This window comes from Fulmarus glacialis, unplaced genomic scaffold (assembly GCF_000690835.1).
Source record: "Fulmarus glacialis isolate BGI_N327 unplaced genomic scaffold, ASM69083v1 scaffold34060, whole genome shotgun sequence".
NCBI classification, from domain to species: domain Eukaryota; kingdom Metazoa; phylum Chordata; class Aves; order Procellariiformes; family Procellariidae; genus Fulmarus; species Fulmarus glacialis.
Genome location: NW_009187680.1, coordinates 2,180 through 3,721, shown reverse-complemented (window position 1 = coordinate 3,721; position 1,542 = coordinate 2,180). Strand labels below are relative to the sequence as shown.

The 1,542-nt window shown below is 49.5% G+C and overlaps 1 protein-coding gene across 1 annotated transcript in view; it reads left to right on the top strand.

Annotated features, from left to right (window-relative positions):
- Nucleotides 1-470: 470 nt before the first annotated feature.
- Nucleotides 471-1,542, top strand: part of CCR9 (chemokine (C-C motif) receptor 9) — a gene marked incomplete at both ends in the record, with an annotated part of 1,288 nt that continues 216 nt past the window's right edge. Inside the window, one exon of the mRNA XM_009575974.1 lies at nt 471-1,542. This exon is cut by the window's right edge and continues 216 nt beyond it. Coding sequence (XP_009574269.1) covers nt 471-1,542 — 1,072 coding nt within the window.

Below are 1,542 nucleotides of genomic sequence, written 5' to 3'. Positions count from 1 at the left end.
GTGTTCCAAATCAGTTGTTCCTCTTTCCTTTCCATGTTACGGAGCCTCCTTCAAGACTGAGTAAGATCTGGCTGAAGATGGCTGTTGCAAGCATAGTGAGTATACAGCTATACTGTATATATATACATCTCTGTTTTTCTTTCCCCCCTCTTTGCCTCCAGCAGTTTTCTGCCTCTCTCGAGGCAACAGTGCTGTCCCACCATAGCAGTAACACAAAGCCTTCTTCCCCACCTCTTTCCAAGTTGGGGATTTTGCATTTTGTGACATATTTGAAGCTGCCAAGCCAACAGTGTTTTGAATGATCTGACAGAGATAACGCTGACACCACCTGCCATTTTAATAACTGAAGTTGACTGCAGGCTGTGAACTGCTTTTTTGTAAGGAGTTTGTTACTCAACAGGTCATTTTTATAAGTCTCTGCTGTGCCATACACTTCAAGCAGTCTGAAACACGCTGTGTTTCGCTGGCAGTCTTTGCGCTTTCCCATCTAAAACGGAATCTATTGGGGATCTTCAGCTGCATCTGGCAGAGAGGGGCAAATTTACGCTGTACCGAGCCACCTCTCAAGACAAATTTACCTGGTGTCCCATTGCAGGTCACCCACCCTGGCAAGACCAGCCTGGATTATTACAGGAATGACAGCGCGGTGCTGTCCCTGTATGGAAACCTGGTGAATGACACAAACTTCACGTGCGACAAGAGGCAGGTCAGGCAGTTCGCTCGAGCCTTCCTGCCGGTGTTTTTCTGGCTCATCTTCTCTGTGGGCACAGTGGGAAACGCTTTGGTCGTGCTCGTCTATTGCAAATACCGTTTCAGGAGGTGCGTGATGGATCGGTACCTGCTGCACCTGGCCATTGCGGACTTGCTCCTCCTCTTCACCCTCCCCTTCTGGGCCAAGGCTGCTTCCGATGGCTGGATCTTCGAGAACTTTATGTGCAAAATCGTCAACAGCATGTATAAGATCAACTTCTACAGCTGCAGCTTGTTTCTAACCTGCATCAGCTTTGACAGGTACATCACTATTGTCCAGGCGACGAAAGCTAAAACTTCTAAGCGAAGGCGGCTCTTGCGCAGCAAACTCATGTGCTTGGCTGTCTGGCTGACGTCCGTGAGCCTGTGCATCCCAGAAATCATGTACAGCCAAAGCACGCGGGTGGGTGACGTAACGGTTTGCAAAATTACATACCCACCAAACGTCAGCATGATCTTCAGAGTTACTGTCCTGGCCTTGAAAGTCACAATCGGATTCTTCCTCCCGCTCCTTGTCATGGTTATTTGTTACGCCCTTATCATCAACACCCTCCTGCAAGCCAAAAGATCCCAAAAGCAGAAGTCCCTGAAGATCATCACCACGATCATCACCGCTTTCCTTCTCTCTCAGTTCCCGTACAATACTGTTTTGCTGGTCAAAGCCATCAACACCTACACCAGGGTGGCATACAGCTGTCAGGCTGCTGACCGGCTGGACATCGGGCTGCAGGTCACCCAGAGCATCGCCTTCCTCCACAGCTGCCTCAACCCCTTCCTCTACGTCTTTGCTGG